Here is an 18,261-nt window from a genome sequence, read left to right as displayed (position 1 = left end):
ATAATGGAAAGCAATTGCCATACATTGAAAGCGACCAACCACAAGATAGAAAAGTGTTCCTGAAGAGCCCACAAAGGGAAATCATTTTCCTTATAATCTAAAACTCCTTATCCTCTGGATGGTATATTCTATCACATGCTTCAGGCTGTATTGTGCCCTCAAGGTGCTATGGTAACTTAACCTCAAATCACCCAACTCTTCAACTTCCTCTGCAGATGCTGCTGCTAAGTCGCTTCACAAGACAAAGTCCTAGAAGAGTACAGTGAACTCTTTCTTAATTGAAACAGTCCCGTCTACCGTGAAATGCCACAAAAGACTTATCAGAATAGTATCTTACTGGATAACAAAACTCCCAACTGATGGACAACATTCTAACAGCTCTGTATTAACGTTCACATTAGAATCTGCCTCTCTGGTTTTCCCATCCCTGCCCATTACCTTTAAAAACATGTAATAATTTACTGAGGGAATGACTATTTGTCAGGTCCTGTTCCATGCATTTCATTTGCAAGGTGCTCTTCCATCTACTTGTCCACACGGAAAGCACGTCCTTCTTTACCATCCTTAAAGTATCATTCTTAGAGGCAGTAAACACGAAACAGGAACATCCAGGAAGGAATGAAATTGGATGTTACAGACAAAGGATCCAAATCAGTCCACCCGCTTATGAGATGAGAAGGGTGTTAAAGATCTGAACTGTAGCTTAGAGTGGATGGTAGGTAACTTTGATTCTTTTTTCATCTCCTCTGCATGATCCCTGACAATAGGTGAGCCTTATCATTTTTGGACCATGACTCCAATAGAAAACCCATAACTACAATAAAAAGAACATATATAAATAATTGTGTAACTCAGCGACTCATCTTAGCTGGTTTTGGAAACAGATTCTTCTAAGTACTGAAGACATGCAAAAGGTTTTGATTTCACAGGGACCTACCTGTTTGTTTTTCCTTACACTCTTCTCTAAGTCTTCACTAATCTATCAGATGTCACGGTTTAATAGAAGTATTAACTACACCTAGTGAGGTGACTGGGTCCATCTGGAAAAATATGGTGAGGATTTGAGTCTACGTTTGAAGGCCTGAAAGAGCCAAATCACCCTGAGGCTGAACCCTGCTTAGTAACTGGTTTTCAGAAGACTAAGAAGAGTAGCTAAACAGTTAACCACCTTCCCTCATTCGCAAATCCAGGAGATGGGGTATAACTGAAATAAGGCCTATAAATGTTTGTGCTTCCATGTGGGTGAAGTGCCCATGTGCCCTTGAAAGGAAAAGTGTTAGTCAATTCAGTCGTGTCCGACTCTTTGTGACCCCACGGACTGTAGCTCACCAGGCGCCTCTGTCCATGGGATTTTTTCAGGCAAGGATACTGGAATGGGTAGCCATTTCCTTCTCCAGGGGATCTTTCCAACCCAGGGATCAAACCTGGGTCTCCTGTCTTGCAGGCAGACTCTTCACCATCTGAGGGAAAGGCATTACCTACTCCCTATCACTCTGGTTCTAACAGGGGATGTTTCAAGTGGTATGCAGAAATTATTGAGGAACATGTCAACGGTTCTATCCAACAAAAAAGGGAGGATACGAGCACCTGAACTCACCTGAGAAGCACATTATAACAAATGATGGATTCAGCAGAGACAGTACTCCAGAGGCTCTAGGTTCTTAGAGCTATCCTGGAAACAGTGTATCAGTCCCTAGAGCAGGCTCCTCCTCTGGCTAGTCAAAATCCTTCCCTCATCCCCTCCAGTTCCTGCCACACCAGCCTCCCCCATTCAGAGCTAATCAGCATCTCTCCCTGAGTGTGCGCCCCGCCACCTGCAGCCTCACATTCCCAGACACCCTGGAAAAGGATGCCCAGGCACGAGTCAGAAGTGTGCAGGATTAATCCCCCCATGGCCACACTGCTCAACTAAGGATGAGCGCCAAGGGGTAAAGGTTTCCCCCTTTTATTTAGGGGGAAGACATATTCATGAGGTGTCTCTGAAAGCCCCAGTGAGAGTGAGCACCATTAACAGCAGTACCACAGCAACTCACCTTCGTATTGGTTTTCCCTGGCCCTTCATTTCTACTCTGGGATGTACCCAAACTGAGCACCTACATACAAGGTACTGTTGCAGCATCCGTTTGCAGGAGGACCTAGATTAAGTTGGGAAGATTCCCTGGAGAAGGAAATGGCAATCCACTCCAGTATTCTTGCCTGGGAAATCCTATGGACAGAAGAGCCTGGGGGGTGGCTACAGTCCTGGGGGTTGCAAGAGTTAGACGGGACTCAGCTACTAAACCACCACTAGGTTAAGTCAGCTTCCAAAAGATCCTAAGCTAACATAGTATCTGACTGGATCAAAATGAGGGAAGGGATGAAATAAGAGACATAATTCATGGTAAAAGGGAAAAAATAAATGATAAAGGGAGAGAAAATGGAAAAGCACAGGAAGGCTAGATCTTTCCACTCAGTAGAATGGCCAGCCCAGGGAGAAGCTATACTCCGAAAAAATCTGAGAGGTATAACTTGCAGCCCTTTACTTTTTCCACCAGGGCTTCTACTCAAAAGAAGGCCAGACTATACCCCAGAGCTTTTCATACACTCTGGTCATATGCATCACTCTTAGCTAGAAAAAGGACATGTAGCTTCCCACATTGCCTTCTCAGCTCTCTGAAACCTGCTTCCCATCAGATCTCAGAAGCAAGCTCGAGTAGCTTCCCATCAGATCTCAGAAGCAAGCTCGAGTAGCCAAGTGGAGAAGAACAGTCAGCCCACTGTTATTAGTCACTTCTTTAACCCAGAAGGCATCACGTCCCACCATGTGCCTGACTCCGATCAGCGTATCCCCTGATTTCAATACTGGTTTCACAAGCACTGTCCTGAAAGGCTTCCAGGAAACAGACTCAAACTCCATCAGACATATCTGCATAGTTCAACAGTAACTGAAAATCCAAGTTGCATAACCCAGAAAAGAGCCAAGTGTAACAGAAAAAATGCATCCTTTCACGTAGTGTGAGGCTGTCTTACGCCATAGTTTCTCTCATTAAGCAAACTCTGAACAAAGCATTCATAGGTGATTGGTCTGAAATCTTTTAGTGGTTACTGATTCACAAAACCACAGAAATAATACATATTCTGCTAACAGTCAGAGGATGCTGTCATGGCATCATAATCACTGTTGAAATTGGGAGATGTGTGGCATTCCTATGAAGATGACACAAAACTCCTGAAAACAATATATCCAAATATCCTTTTTGTCAATTTGGAAATGTCTAACGTTGGCAAAGACCAACAGAGAAGGAAAAAAGGCCTACCTGTTTAGGGCAAAATGAAATCACAATGTTAAGATTTTTATGATACACATTCCTAATTGCCTTGTGAATGATCCTAAAAGGACTACGCTCTAAACCCATTCTCTCAGTAAGATGAAGTAGGAATGAGTCATCAGCCTCTATTCATAAAAGTCAATCAAGAAGGAATAACCTATGGTTTTTCTTTTCAATAGTTCCTTAGATAAATTATAGGATACCACTATCAAATTCTGTTAAAGAAAAAGAGAATGTCATGGAATAGGTAAACACTCTGAGAGCAAGACCAATCAAATGGACAGCTTTGATTTAATTTCCCATAAGCAAAGTTTTCATTTGGGGACATAGGAAAAACAACTTCACGGAGTCCGGGTTGCGGTGGGAGTGGCCACTAAGAAAGCAGGCAGAGTAAATAAAGGCAAAGAAAATCTAGAAAAGTTCTGAATCAAATACTAAATAATGACACTAGCAATTTTCTTTTGCACTAGGATTCTGTTTAGCTTTTTTTTTTTTTTTTTTTTTGAAATGTTTCTGTTTTCTACTCTCTGGCTGACAAGAACACTTTCCATTTCATACAAAAGATAACGAATGCTCCTTGCATGTGTTAGACATGGACTTATATGACTGATGGTTATAAACAAAATTCCTTTGCACATCAAAGGAAGAAAAAACTTTGTTTATTCAAGAAATTCCTAATGGTTTCATTTATAAGTAAAACTTTCTCTTTATTTGAGATCCAGTGGCAGAGCAGAGTATAGCTCGGAGACAGCAGGTAGCTCTCATAATGAACTTTGCACAGTTTTGAGAAAATAATATCTGAAGGCAGTTCCTTCTTCTGAGGTCAGTAGATTAGTGGTTCAAAAAGAATAAACTATCCAGGGAACATCCTGAGATTTAAAAGAAAAAAAAAAAAAAAACCCACACAACTGGAGGGGAAAAGGAGGAACATTCTCACTAATTAAAATTTCCAGTTCTTATGGTCCCTCTACATACACAAACCCCAGTCAAGCAAAGCCTGCAGGATCAGGCCTGTACTAAGAAAAAGTATATCATCATCACATTAATTGTATTATTACCTCATAATGCTAACCAGCCAGGTTTACACAGAAGAGATTAAATAACAAGATAATCTTATAAACAATGCTCATTTCATCAGTGTACCAAATAAGTTTGATTTATATCTCTGACTGTTCTAATTAATTTATGCACCCACATGCTTTAATTTACACAGACAGACACCTACACTGGGGTAGGGATAGTTACTTTTTTAACGCCTTGAACTTTGATATAGGTTCATGTTTAGACTTCCCAGTGGTGCTGTTTTAGTTCCCCTACACTTCAAAACTGAAGTGACTGTTAAAATACCTTGCATTAAAGTTGAAGCATGCAGAAAGAAAATATTTGATCATACTCAATACCTATCTTCCCTGCCAACTTTTAGATGCTGAATTTTAGTGGGTATAGTTTCATTCAATTTTATAACCAGATCCACTCACCCCTAAGTTGCGAACTTACCTCTTCTTAAAATATTCCCTTCAAAGCCTTTTTTGGATATATAAGTTCACCTCACTACAGCATCAATCCTAAACTCCTATATTTGGTGTAACACAGTTTCTAGTGACCGAGAGCGGGGGAAAAGGCTGCTAATTTTTAAAAAACGTATCATTTCTACTAATATTAGGGCCTTGGATAAATAGTGTACTCTCTAGAATGCCATATTACCATTGCGAGTATCACAGAAATAAAACAATCCATAGAGGGAAGAAAATTCAACTCATTCCAATTCTTTAAACAGGAAGGTACAAAAATGACATTTCTGAATCTAGACCCGTTTACAATAAGCTATCAGTGACATGATGGTAATGCCAGCACTCCATGAAAACCATTAAAAAATAACAACCTAAAGGAATATCCTGGTGTCAGGATTAGTACAGTCTAGTCATTTTACAACTTCCACGGATGGTTTCAGTGTAGGGATGAATCAGGCAAGCAGAAAGATTTTTACTTGTCTCTGATATAAAACTTTTATTTACGTATTTAATCAATGTTTATTTGTAGGACCTTAATACAATAACAGATGTCAGCTGCATTATATCTGTTCTTGATTATAAACTCCTAGAGGGCAGAGACCCTGTCTATTCAGCTCACTTTTTATAGGACGCAAACACAAGTACCATACCCAAAAAGGCACTTAAAGATGGTTTTTATAACAGTGATTTCAAGGGGACTTGGTCTTCTTCTACACTCCATGAAACTCCACTGGCACATACTGAACGTTTAAGAGTAACAACTTTATATTCTTGAGCAATTCCATTCTTCAGATGTCGACAATGGCACGTTTCTTTTGAAACAGGGATTACTTAGATGGGACAATTTCCACTTCTTAATGTTCAAGGGTTAGCTTTTGTCCAATATCTAAATGCTATACTAACTGACAATACAAGCTTAAAAAAAAAAAAAAAAAGCCAGACCCAAACATTCCACTTCTTAGCATCAAGTTTGCACCTGCAGCACGCAGAAGGACCTGCTCTTTTCTTGGGGTAACACACTAAGACCACTACTGTGGTACCTAAAACTGGGGCCTCTTTGCATTCTTTCTGTCCATTCAAATCATACTGAACAAGAGACATACTGCGTTAAATAATTTTCTACAATAAACTTAAGAACACAGTCATATAAGGCTTATAAATGCTAACGGAATAAAAAGCCAGTAGACAGTATTTTAAAGGTGGTGGATTCATGTCAATGTATGCCAAAACCAATACAGAATTGTAAAGTAAAAAAAATAAATTATATAATAAAAAAAAAATAAAGGTTCTCACATATCAGAAATGGAGAATTTTCACTAACTAGATAATCTGGAGCAAGGCTTTTAACATTTCTGGGCCTTGGTTTTCAAATCTGTAAAATGGAGACCTTACATTATATAACTTCAGATTGTTTCCAGGTTTAAATTTTGAAATCACATGAGTCCCAAAGAATCTCACACAAAGTGAGGTTCCATTATCCAGCCAAACAAAAGGATTTTATTCTTTCTTTTGTGAGTGAAGGAAGGGAGACTGTATGTTCTCAATGTAAATTATTTTACTATGCCTAGCTCCAACAAAATATCCAAACAGAACATCACGAGCTATTTTTGTAAACAAAATATGTGGATATATATGTAATGATATACACATTGTATGTATGTACTAAATGCATATACATGCACACACTCCAAAACACACAATTCTCTCTATTGTAGCCAAGAATTAAAATACTTCACAGTTTTCTCATTTTTTCTCTCTCCCTCTCTATTGAAGCCAAGAATTAAAATACTTCCCAGTTTTCTCATTTTTTTCTTTCTCCCTGCACGAAGCATCTATGAAGCTACTATAACATGGGAACTCACATAAAGTAAAAATATAAGCATCTTATTCAACATTTCGTATATTAATAACTGACAGTTCCTAACACAATCAGCTTAAGTTAACCTGGTCCTCTGCAACCTCAACAGCATCCTCTCATAGAAACAGTGGTACTGAGAAAGGATGCAGAATGCGGTCCTCAGGCCATTCAACCAACATCTACTTCATCTATAATGTACCTGAAATATGCAATTCAAGACTTAAAATTTACAAATTAAATACTACTTAAGCAGAGAGTGATAGTAACAACAGCAGAAAAAGAATAAAGAAGGTCGTATGATGTAGGTGTTAGGTAAAAGACGACCAGGACACCAGAAAGAGTATCTAACAGGCTTTAATGGCGAAGCGCTACCGGGCAGGGTTCCCAGACCGAATGAGGCAGGTCGTGGCCAGACGTGTTGGGGGGTGGTTTATATACGGTCGTTATGAGGGATGGTCTGGCAAGATCACCAAAAAAGGTACGGTTAATAGATGGGGGTTCGGATAGGTTGTTAGGTCGAGGTGTTGCGGGCTGATAGGTCCTTTACGCGGCTGGGGTGGGGACTGTTTTAGCTGGCGAAGTGTGCTGTCATTGGTCCTCGGGATCTGGGAGGATCCTTCCATTAGGGACTTTCCTGCCACGGGAGAGAGGTGGGCCATCATGGCCCCCGGGGTCCGGCTTTACTCAAAATAAAATGTGGGAGGCGACTTAAGTTCATGAAACTACTTATTTTTATCTTTAATTTACTAAAACACTTCCAGAAGAAAACTTTGAGCAACTACTGAGTATATTAACGCTTTCTTTTTTATTTAATTTTTATTTTATAATGGAGTGTAATTGATTTCTATATAGTTTCAGGTGTACAGCAAAGTGATTCAGTTATACTTATACATGTATTTCTTCTTCTTCAGATTCCTTCCCCGTATAGGTCATTAAAGAATATTGGAAAAAGTTCCCTGTGCTATATAGTAGGTCCTTGGTAGTTATCTATTTTATATATAGTAGTGTGTATATGTTAATCCCAAACTCTTGACTTATCCACCCCGCCCCCCCACAACATTTCCCCTTTGATAACCATTAGGTTTGTTCACTATACTATCATTTTCTTATTAGAGAAACCAAAAAATGCCCTATGAACGCAGTGATTTACTGCAAGTAAAGAAAGAAAAACAGGTGTTTTATTCAAAATTTCCTAGGTTCTCTTGGATCCCTATTCTTGCAGGAATAATTGTTAAAGTATCTAAAGGCAAATAATCTTTAAATGATAGGTATGTGAAATTTTCAGGAAAAAAATTCTTAATTTTTATCTGCTTAGCCAATAGATGTTAGTAGATACATTTCTATAATAGCAATAACCCATTGACATCACTATTTCACAGTGCCCCAACACACATACATCAACTCCTTCAATCCTTCCAACAATGCCAAGAAGATAGAAGAACACAAGTCTTCCTATTCTGTTCCATCAATTAAAATTAAATCCAAAGATCAATACATACAAGAAGCATTATCCTAACTACTGGTTACTCTATAAGACATCAGGAAACTTAAGTGTTTTGATCTGAACATCTTCTTTCTATCTCAAGTAAGAAGGAAGATGGTGACGCAAAACCACAAATTTCTGGCTTTCATCAAAACAATTCCATTGAAGCGTCCAGGTAAAGGGATAATTTAGTGAGTAGTCTGCATTCCTTAAAAAAAAAAAAAAACAACTAATCCAGTTTCACTCATATTCCTTGGGAAAAAAATCCACCAATGGTCATATACAAGTTTATATTAAAATGCAACCTAAATAGTCTATGTTTACAACTGAAGTAATTACAGATATTAATCTTTTAACTAGTTGCAGCAACATTTATAACACTATAAATGAAAATAGAACTGCAGTTTGTCTCTTTGGAGGATGGAGAATGAGTACGGGTTCTGAGGAGATATTGAATATCAAAGGATAAAAAAAGAGGAAATGGAAAACGAAAAGATAAAGGAGACATACAATGGGGGAGAGAGAAAGGCAGTGACGTAGCTAGGGGATGGAGAGGGCAAAGTGAGATAAGTCATTCCTAGCAAAATGGCTCTTGTCGAAACCTTGCCAGGGCTCTGGACCATTGCCTCTGCCTGCAAGAGGGATGACTTCTTTGATGGTTTTTTAAAAATGCTTCCTGTATCTAAACAGCCTTATTTTATTTTTTCAGATTCCTGCATTTTTAAATCAAAGTTCAAATTTGAAGACTCTGCTCATGTGTAAAAGGAATGACTTTTATTTTAGAAATGTACTTGGAACCTACACATCATTGCTCAGCTTAGAGCTCAAAACCTCAGAGATGTCCCAACATTCCAACCTGACAGTCTTGCCTTTGTAAAGAAGTGAAAACTGCCTCTTTCCACTGTGCCTGAAAATTATATTTGAAATCAGTCTTCACTGATTGTGCAAAGTCTTAAAAATAAATACGTGCATCTTCTTGAGGAGTCTTCTATCACCAAAGAGAGCTTATTGTGTTCTCAAGAAAACAACGTAGATGTGCGCAAAGTGAAGGAAGCTCTGGAAAGGACACCCAAAGCTGGTCATCAGAAACCGTCCTCCAGCCTGGAATAGGTATGCAGAGCAAAGGCACCCAATACTACAGTCAGAGCCAGAATCCATGAAAGGGTCAGCTATGAGTCGATTCAGCCTGACTCAGCCGACAAAGAGCTCCATCGACCCACTCCCTGTGACCTGAAGGCTTCCTTCTTTCTACCCACCCACCTATCCTTCTTTGTGCTCTTAATAAACCCATTGGTCCTGACTATAGGCCTCAATACCATAAGCATCCTTTTATGTAAAAATTCATTAAGTACTGTACCACTCTCAATATATTGATCCCACAAACTGTAACTCCACGAAGTGGTTCAACACGATGTCATCACCACAGAGCAACTTGTTTCATTTACAGTATCTGTTTCACTTCTACTCATGAGCTAATATAATTCAATTTTTTTTTAACTGCACACAGGCTGCTAGACACATGTGCATGGCAAATGGAATCTGAACTTAGCTTAACAGCCTCATTTATTCCTGATGGTTTAAATTATTTCATCACAATTAATGACACCCCCTCAGCTTCCTGTGCAGCGCTGCCAGATGTTCAGAGACCACAAAGCCACTCTCTTCTTTGACGGCTGGTGACAAGTCGTCCTCTGAAGGACATTCCCTAGGCCCATGGACTGGATGACACCTCCATTGCTTTGCACCTCTCTGCCTCCCAGGGTAACCATGTAGAGGAAAAAGCAGGAAGGCATGAGCAACCAGCAAATGCATTAGCAGGAGCAAATTATATGAAGTGATCTAAACTCGAAGGAACTTGGCTCCTGCCACAGGAGTTCCTAACCTTGTTGTTTTATGAAAGCACTCTTCGCCTCCACCTTCTCAGCCACTGGCATCCACTGAGTGCCTGGCCTGGCGTCAGTCCTCGGGGAACACTGAAGGACATGAAAAATACAAGCTTTTCCACAGGGATCCTTTTCGTCTGTGGTAATTTTGTTTTGTGGGGTGTTGTTTAAACTTACTACCCTCTTCATGACCATTGCCTCATTTTTAAGAGAAGAGTATCTTCAAGTACAGTTATCTTCTTACCATGTACAATAGGCACTTCCCATAGAAAGATGCAACATTTTGGCATTGGGGCAAACAGCTGTGCCCTTTTTTTCTTTGTAAAGCTTTACTGAAGTGCAATATAATTGAGAGGCCAAAAGTTACAAACATTTCAGGTATACACCTTGATGGGTTTCCTTTACCTCTTTTTCTCAGGCTTAAGTAGGATTTCTTCTTTTCAGGAGCTGTTGGCTTTTTGGTTTTGTTTTCGTTAGGTTTTGTTTGTCCTTGCTTTGTTACTTTTTAAAAAGAACAGAATGAAAGAGAGACTTCACATTTTTCCTACTTTGAGTCTCACACGGGCAAAACCATTTACTTAAGAGTAAAAACAATTTTTTTCTTCTGAAATTCATAAACAGTAACTTTCTTATATTCATCATTTGTTTCCTAGAAAAAATAAATTCGCATAATGACAGGTAGCTAAGAGGGCAGCAGAAATCGTAAACACAAGCACTGTTACAATAAGAATCCAATACTGTGGCTCTAATTTGGAAAACACTTTCCATCAACTAGGGAACATGTGGCAGACATTTTATGGATTATTTTTTAAATGTTAAAAAAAAATAAAATAAAAACGCTGATCTTATTCAGGGAATAAGGGGCCTTTTCCTTTGCCAAAAAGTGTACTAGGAAAACTGAAAGGCCACCTGGGTCAGCCCACCCTATAGTATGAACATAAGCTATAAGAGCATTTTGGAAAATATTTTTAAACTGAGATGAGAAAAAAAAATCAATATCAATACAGATTCCGAGCAGATGCAAGAGGCTTCTGTGCATGTTAGTGATTATGTGTGTGGCCTACACAGGCTAATTTCAAATGCCTCCAAAACTCACTGTACATTCTCTTTTATAAACTATTTGGGATTAAAACTAGGACCTTATCCATATCAACTTTGACAATGGACACAAATATAGGGTAGGCTAATCAAGCCAAACAAGTTGAATTTTCCCCCTCACGGATGGCTTTTTAGATCTTAAATGACTACTGAATTTTACCAGACATGCTACACTTAGTGTTTTGACAGTTGTTTATTAAAACTACTTTCCTAGGAAGTCCACGGAAACCACCAGTCTAGCTGTTATCAGAATTGAGACCATCAGAGAGAAGTCGCGATGATGGTATACTTGCAGCAAGCAGACAACAATAGGAAACTCTAAGCACTCCCAGAGTTGCATCAAATTTTCCATGGACCAAAACTAAAATGAAATCGTTCAATTACTGAGAGGTAGATAAGTAAAATAAACAACTAATTTCATACCGCGAAGTTGAGAGAAAGTCATATGGACCTCATTCTGTTGTCTCCAAACACATTTTATCAGAGGGGGAAAAAAGGAGCTGAATCAACTTTAAACTCTCATGTAGGGATGTATTGCTTGTGTGTCCCTGGCAGATGTGGAAAGGAGATGAAATGGGCAGGGGAGAATCAAATATCCCATCGCTGCAGGTTTGCTAAGGGAAAGAACACTGCAAAGATCTCACATCTGGCAATCATTTGTCAATAGCTGGAAAGAGAGCGGCAGGAAACTTTCTGGCTCTTGGAGAAGATGAAAAGACAAAAACCATGTGTCTCACACACACACACTCACTCACTCTCTCTCTCTCTCTCTCTCTCTCTCTCTCTCTGCAATGGTACAATGACTACTACACTAATGATCTTCAGATATACTCGACTCCATGGTCAAAAACATGCAGTCACTTGACTTGTTAAAGCTGCAGTGTATGTACATTTTTCAAATAAACCCCAGGGCTGATGTTAGAAAATCAAAATCAGTCAAGCATAGACCGCCTGGTACTTTGGGCAGGAATCCTTGTGGTTTAGTCAATAAACAGAATCTGAATGAAAGACACCACAGTAACTAGACAGTAACGTTTTGAACAGTTCTTAACCTGAACGGGGGCTGGGGCATGTGGTTGTGCTTAGGGACCATGGACATGGCTCCCCGTCCCCTCAGATGGCTCCGTCCCCAGGAGTCCTCAGTCCCCGAGGACTGTGCCTAGCACAAGGTCATCTGCTGTTCCTAGCACACACTCAGTAAGAAAAGGTGAGCTTCTATTTGAGAGATGCTGGGAGTGAATTTGGGGAGGGAACAACTTGGTGGTGGTGGCTTTAAATCTATTCAATAGGGTAAGAAAGGGAAAAATCTCAGTTTCCGGGTGTTCATATGGATGATAACAATATATAAAATTTGCTAGTTTCATTATGAGTTCACAAAAATGACCAGCCTCGCCCCATTAGGTTTCCCACATAATGAAAAGTTTTCAAGACAACTCGCACAAAATTAATTAACTTTTCCCAAATCCTAGGAATGTAAACCTGTTTCTAGTGATCGATAAGACTTCAATGGGCCGCTCAGTTTTGCCCTTATGCTGCATTTAACCAGCTGAGCGCATCCTGTGATGCTGTAAGTGAATGCTGCAGGTTGTTTAATAACCTGGCAAATTCACAGTAGCTTGTCAAATTATTACAGGAACAGTGTCATCACTAAACAAGCCTGATCACGGTTAATTACAATGCAGACTAGAGAGCAGCCACAATTGTTCATTAATTACAGGAAGCACCTCATTTAAATTTTATGGAAATTTACACTTGCACCCCGGTATGTCTGGAAAAAAAGTGATCCTTCACGCATTCATAGAGGAAAGAAGTCTGTGGTTTATGAAACATCACAGTAAATTGTGTCTAATCAGGTACTGAAATACTGGTTTATTATTTACTCTAATTTTCTAAGCACTTCAGTGGTGAAAAATACCAAGGCAAACCCCGCATCTTACATTTCCAACCAAGAAAGGAACTGTGCTAGGCTAAATGTAACAACACACGATGAGGTACAGTCAGACTAAAATAGTCACTTTTTTTCTGACTAAAAATCAAATATTTAACAGCAACCAAGGGAGGTCTAAGGGCTTCCCCGGTGACTCAGACAGTAAAGAATATGCCTGTATTACAAGAGACTAGGGTTCGATTCCTGAGTCAGGAAGATCCCCTGGAGAAGGGAATGGTAACCCACTCCAGTATTCTTGCCTAGAGAATCCCATGGACAGAGGAGCCTGGCGGGCTACAGTCCATGGGGTTACAAAGAGCTGGACATGACTGAGCAACTAACACTAAGGGAGGTCTAAACTAGAATGACCATTTCCCATAAAATAATTATATAAAGGACAATTTGGGGGTCTGTACATCAGTTAACCTCCAGAGCTAAAGAAAGTACACAGTTTCATACCCACTTCAAAAGCCACTGAAGAAAATGAAGAAAGTTACAGCAAAGCTAAAGTCTGGACTGTCCAGCTATTTCTCTAAATCAAGTATATTAACACACAAAAAAAAGCAGATAACCTTGCAAAAGTCAAGTCAGGCACAGACTTCAATGATGACAGTCATTCAAAACCAACAGCATATTCATGAAAGAGTGTCAGGGATCCTGAGATTATTAAATAATAAAGCTGCTAAGACATCTGAAATTCTGGGACCAAAGGAAAGGGTTAAAAGAAAACAGGTAAGAGGAGAAAGAGGCTCCCTGAAGTCCTGAGATCTCATGTCAGTGAAAACACAAAAGCAAACCAGTTATGGGTGCCGTTATGTCTAAAGGAAAATCCTTCACAGAAAAGGATATAAACAAGCCAGAGCTCCTAAATCGAGGTGTACAAGAGGTTATTCTCAGAATCAAGAGGCCAAACAGCAAATCCTCTCGTGGTTATAATGCCTGGCCCCACGGGAAAGTCTGAGATCCAAGCAGGAAAAGTAAACGACCCCGGCCAGTTCTACGGTGAGTTCCCTGGAGTGCAGAGTTGGACTAAAAAATAAGAAATGGCTCATTCGATAGGAAAAAAAAAAACAAAACAGAATACACATACCACGGCACAAATGAAAAGGACTCTAAGCTAAAAGCTAGTCCTGGAATTGTTAGCTGGTGAGGAATATATTGAGTCTCAAGTTTATTATGACAAACATAACATGAATATGTACCAGATATCATCAGAATGTATGGAAGCTGTATTTAGAAAGGTACAGGAAAAGAGAAAAATAAATGATTCAAATGGGTCCCAGTTAATTCACCAGTGCATCGTAGTTGACTTATCTTTTCACAGATTCAACTTTTCCATACTGTCCGCCAAAATGCTGTTGCAAGATGAGACATCTAACAAAATGAGCACTTTCTTTTCTTTACCCAGTAACTTGGTCTTCCTTGCAAAGATCACACAGCAATGTCAACTCCACAATATGTTTAGCTCCCTACTACCACGGTTTCACTTCAATGTGTAAATATACATTTTCTCCCTTGGTATGCCAAAGCAATAGGTTCCACTGGTCTCTTTCAGGTTTATTTCACACACCAACATCTGCAAAACCCATTGCTCTTCACGCCATAACTCAACGTTCAAAAACAGATTATCTAACAACCACCCATGACAGACCATTCCAGGTGATGAGTTTGAAGAACATCACTCGTCCCCCCCACCTCGAAGGGGTCAAGGATCAGACTACTCTTCACGAAAAGTCTTCCATCATTCGGCACATATGTGTCACAACCAAGTTGTGAGTTTTTTAAAACTGGGAAATGTATGATCACGTCTCATACTTGCCACACCTGCTTTTCTGTTGGATCACAGCCATACACCACCCAGACAGTACCTGCATAGGGCACTGCAGAGCTCAGGTGGTCGTTCCGAGGCCAGGAGCAGGTGTGCAGAAGATGGTGTCCCCTTCAGAGCATCATAAAAAATGAAACTTCCTACGACCACTACTCCCACCATCACACCCACTATGAAGAAGCCAATTTTTAGAACTATTCTCTTTTCTCATGCAGGGTGTCTAAATCAGTTAAAAAAAAAAAAAAGTTTTAACACTGAGCTCACTATGCTTATCCCCTAAGTCTTAAAATTTAGAAAATGATGCCAAACAGAGGCCCTAAAAAATAGTATGGGTGTGCTCACACTAGGGAGGTGCCATCCATATGGAAACTTGAGCCTGCATTTTTGCATCATTGATACACACATTCCTTAACTATTAACAGGTACCCAGCAGTGGAGGTAGGCCTTGGGCCAAGATGTCATATTTATATATTTAATCTGCAACATACCACTCCGTTTCTAATTTCCCAAGACCATGCAATGAATTCCAAGTCAATACTTGGATGAAAAATGTTCTTTGCTAATAAACTTAATATTACACCAGAGGACCTATCTCCCAAACCATGAAGAAGAAAGATAATATTATTAACTCCTATTTTTCTCATACAGTGCCCAGCTGAACAGCTTCCATTCTCCTGAGCTGGGAGACTTCAGAGCAGGAAGCATGGCTGGCTTGCCCATGTGTCCTCAGAGCCTAGCATCCTCTCAGCACGCAATAACGATGATTTGAAGAGAGGAGAGCTAAGATTTCCAGAGTGCCTCTTACATCCTGGCCGTGTGCTAAATGCTAGGTATGTGGTTGAACATTTAATCCTCATTAGTCAGCTATTAAGGGATATCTCCATTTCACAGATGAGAAAGCTAAAGCCCAGTTAGGCTGGGTGACTTGCTAAAGGACTCATGGCAACTTGTGTCAACACAGGCAGGCAGCACTCAGAAACCATGTTCTTATTCACTGCAGTATATATACCATGTCTTAACTTCTTGAATGAGTAAACGAATGATCTCTAATTACAGACAATTTATCCTGAAAAGGACTTTTTGCTGCACAGATGCTCCACCAACCCCTTTCAGTCCCAGCAGCTGCCGGATGGCATCTGATATATCTGTTCAGCGTTCAGAGACCCCTGGTACTGTCACAACACCCCCAACTGATAAAACAGTAAGACTCCGACCTGGACTTCCAGCCTCTGGTCTGGCTCCTCCAGGTTTGGGCAGAAGTCTGCACCCAGCACTCTGCCAGCACATGCCACTGGGACCTGGGGGAATATGGCCGAGTTAGATGCTGGGTGTGGAGGCTGTTGAGAACTGCACACACACACACACACACAACCCGAACACAAGGACATCCCAGCAGCAGCTCTGCAATAGGCCGTCATGGCCTCACAGGGTTTGAACACTCAGTAGGTCAAATATATTGTAAACATCATACACCCAAGTTTACTGACTACCAGAAGGTAAATTCTAAGAAGAAAAAATACACATAAATATTGCTGTCGCTTGTATCCACAGCATATAACACAAAAGCAGGCATTTAATATCAGTGGACTGTAGGAAGGAGGAGAGAGGAAGGGAAGTCGGGAGGAAAGAAGGGAGGAAATGAGGGAAAGGGAAGAAAAAAAAAAACAATTTCTGCTTGAAATTGTTGGCTTTTTTTCCTCTTACCTTTCTTAAATGGGATTTCAGAAAACTGCATTCTATAATGCTAAAGTTCCTTTCCACTCTTAAAATACCTGTTCAAATTTATTTCTTCTCTTCCTGATATAGGCCAATAATTACCAACATGTACTATTTACTTACTGTATTTAAATTATATTTAAGAGCCTTATGTCTGCTGTAACAGTACAAATGACAAAAAAGGTATGATTCAGTGAATGTTTCTCTGTATCTAGAATCTTACAGTGAAAGCCACTAAGATTCCCTTTCAAAACTGTTGCCTATTATAATTAGCCAATCTCATCATGAAATATTGCCTACAAAGGCACCCCACTCCAGTGCTCTTGCCTGGAGAATCCCATGGACAGAGGAGCCTGGTGGGCTGCAGTCCATGGGGTCGCTGGGAGTCGGGCGCAACTGAACGACTTCACTTTCACTTTTCACTTTCATGCATTGGAGAGAGAAATGGCAACCCACTCCAGTGTTCTTGCCTGGAGAATCCCAGGGACGGGAGAGCCTGGTGGGCTGCCATCTATGGGGTCGCACGGAGTCGGACACGACTGAGGTGACTTAGCAGTAGCAGTAGTCACTTGGCTTACTTCATTTTTAAATGTTTAGAAATGATAGAAAGGGACTTCGATTCCATTGAAACCTATTTTCTGCATTTTATAATTTTCTCTATATCACTACTCAATATTTCCAAATGTATACTACCTCCACTAATCATACAACTATCTTGTTGTTCAGCCACTAAGTCGTGTCTGACTCTCTGCGACCCCATGGACTGCAGCACGCCAGGATTCCTGTCCTTCACTATCTCCCCGAGTTTGTTCAAAGTCATGTCCACTGAGTTGGTGATGCCAGTCAACCATCTCATTCTCTGTTGCCCCCTTCTCTTCCTGACCTCAATCTTTCCCAGCATCAGGGTCTTTTCCAATGAGTCAGCTCTTAACTATCTATGTGTATTCAGATCTCAATTCATCAATCAGCTCCATCTCACCTGTGTCTTCTTTCCCTCTCAAAGGGCCCTGTCGGTGTTTTTTTTTTAACTCCAACTGGGATCATCTATGCCCATCAATTCTCTTTGTTCAGAGATTATTTTTCAGCCAAGAGTGCTACCTTAGAAGGTATTTCCTTCTTTCTTTTGACCAGCAAATCTGTTCACTTTTCTAAATTTAAACAATTTTCAATAAACTCCACTTTGCAAGTTCACTAGTGAATATCACTAACATATATTTTTTAAAGAATAGTCAACTTTTCAAGCATTTTTAGGTCCAAACTGTCTGTTCCTTTCAACTCTCTCATTCTTTCTTCCTGCCTATTTCCATAAGGTGATGTCAATAGAATGAATATAGGCTGTCTTTGAAATTAATCACTCTTCATCCATGAATTTCCTCACATGGAGCCTGAGAAGGGAAAGGAGCTCACATTTACTGAGCACTTGTAATGTGCGAGTTGCTGTGTGGGTACCTTCAGTTCAGTTGCTCAATCGTGTCCGACTCTTTGCGACGCCATGAATTGCAGCACACCAGGCCTCCCTGTCCAACACCATCTCCCAGAGTTCACTCAGACTCACGTCCATCAAGTCAGTGATGCATCCAGCCATCTCATCCTCTGTCATCCCCTTCTTCTCCTGCCCCCAATCCCTCCCAGCATCACAGTCTTTTCCA

At 40.2% G+C, this 18,261-nt stretch overlaps 1 protein-coding gene across 4 annotated transcripts in view; it reads right to left on the bottom strand.

The window, feature by feature from the left end:
• BNC2 (basonuclin 2) overlaps positions 1-18,261 on the bottom strand; it is a 480,757-nt gene that overhangs the window by 264,582 nt on the left and 197,914 nt on the right. For 2 of the 4 annotated variants that reach the window (XM_040237854.1, XM_040237881.1), the window contains exon 3: positions 16,111-16,194. The exons of the other annotated variants lie outside the window; for them this stretch is intronic. In XM_040237854.1, coding sequence (XP_040093788.1) covers positions 16,111-16,194 — 84 coding nt within the window. The remainder of the gene's footprint in view (positions 1-16,110; positions 16,195-18,261) is intronic. 4 annotated transcript variants of the gene reach the window in all.

This window comes from Oryx dammah, unplaced genomic scaffold, assembly GCF_014754425.2.
Source record: "Oryx dammah isolate SB20612 unplaced genomic scaffold, SCBI_Odam_1.1 HiC_scaffold_1, whole genome shotgun sequence".
Taxonomy (NCBI): domain Eukaryota; kingdom Metazoa; phylum Chordata; class Mammalia; order Artiodactyla; family Bovidae; genus Oryx; species Oryx dammah.
Note: the sequence above shows the minus strand (reverse complement) of the source record. Positions and strands in the feature narration are given on the sequence as shown.